The sequence below is a fragment of the Cenococcum geophilum genome (genome assembly GCF_001692895.1).
Source record: "Cenococcum geophilum 1.58 unplaced genomic scaffold K441scaffold_82, whole genome shotgun sequence".
Lineage (NCBI taxonomy): Eukaryota > Fungi > Ascomycota > Dothideomycetes > Gloniales > Gloniaceae > Cenococcum > Cenococcum geophilum.
In genome coordinates this window covers 531748-538258 of record NW_027137640.1, presented here as the reverse complement: position 1 = coordinate 538258, position 6511 = coordinate 531748, and the positions used below count along the sequence as shown (strand labels likewise).

At 35.4% G+C, this 6511-nt stretch overlaps 1 protein-coding gene across 1 annotated transcript; it reads left to right on the top strand.

The window, feature by feature from the left end:
- Nucleotides 1-5031: 5031 nt before the first annotated feature.
- On the top strand, nucleotides 5032-6196 carry K441DRAFT_593237 (uncharacterized protein; the record flags this gene model as incomplete). The annotated part of the gene is made up of 3 exons (XM_067644910.1): nucleotides 5032-5564; nucleotides 5634-5732; nucleotides 5797-6196. The coding sequence occupies 3 exons, from the start codon at nucleotides 5032-5034 to the stop codon at nucleotides 6194-6196; spliced, it is 1032 nt and encodes a 343-aa protein (XP_067497171.1).
- Between the last annotated feature and the right edge of the window lie 315 nt (nucleotides 6197-6511).

The following is a 6511-nucleotide window of genomic DNA, read 5'->3' as shown; positions in this document are numbered from 1 at the left end:
AGCCCCCTCTACTATTAATTAATGGATAAGCTAAAAGCAACAAAGTAGTACTTAAATAATAACCTAGATAAAGGGTTTATTGAGTTAAGTTAAGCCCCTTTTACTTCCTCTATTCTATTTATTAAAAAGCCTAATAGAGGCCTTTATTTTTATATTAACTATTAAAAGCTAAACGCTATTACTTAAAAGGACTAGTATTCTATTTCTTTAATTAATAAGACCCTTATACGTCTAAACTAGGTAAAGATCTTTACTAAACTTAATATCTGCTAAGCTTTCTACTAAATTAGGATAAACCCTATATTTAAATATTTAATAATATTCCATACCTATTATAGTTCCTATAAATATAAAGTTTTTTTTTAGACTAATAAACGGACTAGCTATATACTAAAGGTATATAAATAACGTTCTTTTTAATTACCTTAATAAATTCTATATAGTATACCTAGACGATATTCTTATATACTTAGACGACAAACTTAAGTATTAAGTTTATATTAAGAAGGTCCTAAAGAGACTACGAAATACAGGCTTATAAGTTAATATTAAGAAATATAAGTTTAGGGTAAAACGTATAAAATACCTTGGGTTTATTATAACTATAAAAGGAATTAAGGTTAACCCTAAAAAGGTAGAGGTAATCTATAACTAGAAGCCCCCTTATATAGTAAAAGGAATTTAATTATTTCTTAGCTTTTATAACTTCTATTACTAATTTATCCGTAACTATAGAATTATAGTAAAACCTCTTATATAACTAACTAGGAAGGATACGCCTTTTATCTTTAATAATAGCTATATAAAAGCCTTTAAAAAGATAAAGAATTAGCTTATCTTTTCCTTAATCCTTTATTACTATAACCTAAACCTTAAATTAATGCTAGAAACGGATGCCTCTAATAGGGTTATAGCGGGAATCCTATTGCAGTTATATTTAGACGGCGAATAGTACCTTATAGCTTTCTTTTTAAAGATAATAAACCCGGCTAAGTATAACTATAAAATATATAATAAAGAAATGCTAGCTATTATTTAATTACTTTCTTAATAGAGTGTAGAGCTTAAAGGTACGAACTCCCAGATTAAGATATATATAGATTATAAAGCCCTAAAGTACTTTATAATTATAAAGCAGCTTACTAAATAATAAGCCTAATAGGCTAAAATACTCTCCTAACCCTTCTTTATAATTATATATCGTTTTAGTAAGTAAAACTTTAAGGCTAATGCCCTAACCTAAAGAGAATAAGATATAGGACCTTAGGATAAGCTAAAGACCTAATATTAGACGCGCGCCCTCCTTTATTTAGAATAGCTTAACCTATAGATCCTTAAGGAGCTAGACTTCTAGTAAAATAAGCTAGTACTAATAGAGGAGTCCTTAAATAAGCTAATAGGGCTAATTAACCGCCTCCTAATTATAAACCGCACGGCTAATACTTTAAGGGCCCTTTATAAATAAGCTATAAAAGGAAACCCCAATTTTAAAACAGAGGAAGGATTACTTCTATACTAAGAGCGGCTTATAGTCCCTAATGTTAATAATTTATAGACTAAACTAATCCGCGAAGCTTATTGTTAAGTCTTTATAGTATACCCTAGTAAGAATAAGACCCGTAAAATTATTAACTGCCGCTATTATTAGCTAAGAATAGTTATAGATATTAATTAATATATAAGGAACTGCGAAGACTGCTAGAGAGCTATAATCCCACGGGATAAGACCCTAGGACTACTTAAGCTACTCCTAATACTAGAGCGCCCTTAGTAGTATATTTTTATAGACTTTTATAAACTACCTAGGGACCGTAACGGATATGATATAGTTATAGTTATAGTTAACTACTTTAGTAAACGCCTATTCTTAATTCCCTATTATAAGAACATTAATGCTAAAAAGGCAGCCTAGCTATATATTTATTACGTCTACTAAATCTATAGACTACTAAATACTATTATATCTAATTATAGGCTATAGTTTATATCAGCCTTCTGGAATAAGTTTACCCGGATTCTAGGTATTAAGCTAAAGCTTTTTACGGCTTATTACCCCTAGATAAACGGTTAGATAGAGATTATAAATTAGTACCTAGACCAGAGGCTTAGGCCCTTTATTAACTATTTCTAGAATAACTAGTCTAAACTACTACCCTTAATAGACTACGCGTAAGTAACCCTACCCTATAACTCTATAGGGTTTACCCCAATTTAGCTAGAAATAGAATACTTACCCTATATAAGCTTTAACTAAAAAAGGCTAAAAGAACCCTAAATTATATAAGAGAAGCTATCCTATACTAAGGCCTAATAGTATACTAAATAATTAGAGGAAGTCTAGATGGTAGCCTATAAGAACCTAGAAAAAGCTTAAAGGTTAATAAAATAGTAGGCAAATAAACACTGTTAAGAGCCTAATTTTACCCCTAGTGATATAGTCTAGGTTATAATAAGGAATTAGAAGACTAAACGACCTAGCTATAAGCTGGACTATTAGATAGTAGGACCGTATAAGGTTTTTAAAAAAATAGGCAACTTATATAAAATAAAGCTCCCAGATTTAATTAGGGTTTACTTTATTTTCTTACTAGATAAGTTACGGAAAGCTATAAATAACCTATTACCTAGATAAAAGAACGAGCCTCCCCTACTAGTTTAAGTAAATAGTAATAATAAATAAGAGGTTAACAAAATACTGGCCTATAAGATAGTATAGGGAACGCTAAAATACTATATTTAATAGAAGGGCTATAATCCTAATCTAACTTAGTACCCTATATAGAACTTTATAGGCTACCCCTAGAAGCTTAAAGAATTCTATAACTAATACCCTAATACGCCTAAACCCCTAAAATACCTAAATAAATAGATGGAATGCTAGTATAATAAAGATAATAAGTTACTAGAAGAATATAGGGACAAAAACGCCCCAAAGCCCTAATATAGCTATTTGCCAAATTCTGCTATATTCTGCTGTTTTCTACTAATACTATAAAATTTTAGATATCTAGGAACTTTAACCGCCGGTTAAAGTTATTTACTTAGTTAAATCCGTACTAAGACTTTTAGCGGCTACTCTTTCTAGCCTAGTACTTCCACTTAGCCTATAATTGCCCTTTATACTTAATCTAAACGTACTTATATCCCCTTTATCTCCTTATTTTATATTTTATAATTCTATGTTTATAAGCCTAGTACTACTATATTTCTAACTAAGCCTAAAGGCAGGCTTTCTTTTAAAGAGGGGGGTGATGTAATGGCGCTATCGTACGTTACCTGCTAAATTCTACTATATTTTGCTAACCTATAATTAGCCCGCCCAAAGCTAGCGCCTTAGCGGCTTACCTTATATATTTATTTACATCGGTCCTAGCGACCCCTTTTCCTTCTCTTTAGCTTAGTATCTTCGTAATATAGCATTCTATAAGCTTTGGTTTAGAGGCATTTGTATAAGCCGTAACATATACTCTACCTCTTAAAGCGTTAAATTAAGGAGACTTCTATTGCTGGTATAGTAATAGGACTTTACCCAAACTTCTTATAGCTAGTCCTCTTATTAGCTCCTAATTCGTTAATAAAGATTAATTAATTAATATCCTATATAATTTAACGGCCCTTCTATAAGGCATAAAGATCCTCTACCCGCTTAGCCGCCTTCCTCTATATAACTTTTTAACTCTACTATAGACGCGTAAGAGTTTTCTATATAGTTAAGAGCCCTATAATTAAGTTAAACTTATTATATAGAAACCATGCCATTTTGTTAAGGAAGGTAGTTGGGTGATTAGTAAGAAATATAAGTAGAGCTTATAGTATTTATAAGAAATAGCCACAATACTATAACGTTAATTATCGCGAACCTGCTTATGCATTAGTGCTTAAGGCCTTCCTTGCTAAGCAATATAGGGGGGGTATGGAGTACCCTATATATCTAGGGAGGTTCTTATGCGATATACAGTTAAGTAATATACTTAAGTAGCTGCAGTAATCTATGTAGCCTTCTAACCGTAGTATAAGGCGACGTAGATCTAAAAGACGCGATATGGAGGAATTCTAAAGGGCATTGTAGTTAAAAAAAGTCGTGGGCATATAGGAATATTTGATTTATATTTGATTTTATATACGGAGGTCGCTGTTATAAGTTCTTGCACCTTCCTAATTAGGAAGTTAAGTTACTAACTCTCTTAGTATATTATTAAATAAGTATTTTTATATTTTTATATAAAATCCTATAAACTCTATATGAATTCTAAGTTAAAGCTATTATATGATTAATCGTATTAAAGTAGTTATTATAACTTAAAATTTATTAAAATTTATTAGTGCTGTAATTTACGCAGCCGGTATTACAGCTTATGTAGCAGTGCTAAAAATTACGCATTTGTAGCGGGATCGTGCCTAAATTTACGTGGGGTAGGCTGATAGCTGCGCACCCGTGATTGCGCGTGCGCAGTCGCTTAATTTCCTAATTAGGAAGGTGCAAGAACTTATGACAACGACCTCCGTACAAAGAAGATATTTTGATGTGTGCGGCTCTTATCAAGCGAATTTGCAGAAGATAAGAAAACTGCAGTATGCACGAGGTGGGATTGTGCACGAGGTGGCCCGAACGCCAATACTACTGACCAGTCGAGGCGAGGATTGCCAAATCATGGAGGGGTCGAAGGGGATCTGGATTTAGGAGGCGCTTCTTAATTAGTTTAGTTCTCAATAGTCCAAGCGAAGGGTGCCCTCCAACGGAGCCACGAAGCCCTCAATGCAATCCAAGTCACCCAACCTCTGCACAATCGAGTAATTGAGGTATCACCGGGAAAGCAAGACGCATCCTATTGGTGATGTTTTTTGCATAGCCTTCCATGCGCCAGAGAGTATATGAAGGAGACAGGATAGAGCCTTAAAGCTCAAGGATTCCACAATAACCTTGTGACTTAGTTTCCGCGTCAAACATTCCCGACTTGGAACCCGCTGATGACGGCCCTCGCTATGTCAACTACATCAATACCACTCCCACAAATCGCTACATCGATATCCATGAATGGCCCACTCCACCTTCCTCCTACTGGCACTGCAATCCAATATGAGATCGTTAATACATTCTGGGAGGTTCCTGTTAAAACTGCAAACCTCGAGAAGGGCTATTTTAGTCTCAACCCGTATTTCATGTACTATGCAAACCAGTGTAGGCTTGCCGTAAATGACGAAGGCGGCCATATTCTGGCCAGAACACACCGCGACATTTGCGACATTGTCCAATATATAAGAGTAGACCTAACGAGAGAAGAAATTAAGCGGCATCTGGGAAAGAAGCTACCGGACCCAAAGCCAGCTAACCACAATGAGTTACTTGATAGCTCTATTGACCTCGCAGTAAGGCTACTGGTCATGATGGAGGTTGGCGAGCTTCAATATGGATTCATATCGCGGAACAGGTTAGACTGGCCAGAGGGAAGTCTGAGAGACTTTCTCCGCGACTATTTTAAGAAAACAACGAGCGGCGATTATGTTAGATTAGAGAGGATTTTTAACGCCCGCAATCTTCGTAGGATTGCGGGTATTGATATCGAGTTGAGTTGCTGTGTACCCTAAAATGCAAGAAAGGACTCAAGCTAATATTCCGTTATGTTTTGATCTAGATGGACCTCGAATATAGCCGATCATCTGCTTTTAATAGATGGCGATACTAGAGTAGCTATATTCCATCACGCCGAATTTTTAAAACATCAAATGGAAAGGTTAGGCCTTCTCTAAATCTTTAAGGTTTCCTTTTCCGTTATAGAAGCTAATTTGTCTAATTAGCAAAACTCCCCTCTTGCCAAATGGCTTAGCCAAAGAAACCTTAATGACTATTGCGCTCCTATTCCCCCAATCAGACATCAGTATTAAAAAATGGTACTGTAAGATCAGAAGAAGCTACAATCTGGATCAAAAGGCGATCCAGTGTGGTCATCTAAAAGCGGACGAACGCCGTATAGAAAATTTCCAGTTTTGGCGCGAGAGGCTCACTGTTCTTAAGCAAATCTTTGACGAAGCAGAGCCAAAAGGGATATCCCAATGGTGGCATGACAGGCGAAAGCGAGTACAGTGGTATACATTCTGGATTGCGGTTGTTTTACTCTTGCTGACGGTTTTCTTTGGTTTCATACAAATCATCGAGGGAGCACTACAGGTCTACAAGGCTTTCCATCCTTTAGCATAAGATGTTATGGAATACTGGGTTAACAACTATAATTCCGATGAGCTATTTTGTAAACCCCACAATATGCTCTTTCCAGAATATCCTCCCTTCAAATAATGTATAATACCGGCGCGGAGTCTATATAGCTTTAGAGAGCCTAGGTGCTGTCACCTCCCTTTCGTCTCTGCCGTCGTCGCAGAGACGCCGCTGGTTATATACCCCCTAAAGACACGTCACCACAACGCTAGCTACCACAACCAGAAACGCCTACCAGTGATCTTTTTGGATTGGATTGGAGTGGATTTGACACCCAAATCCACTCCAGAGCCATTTTGC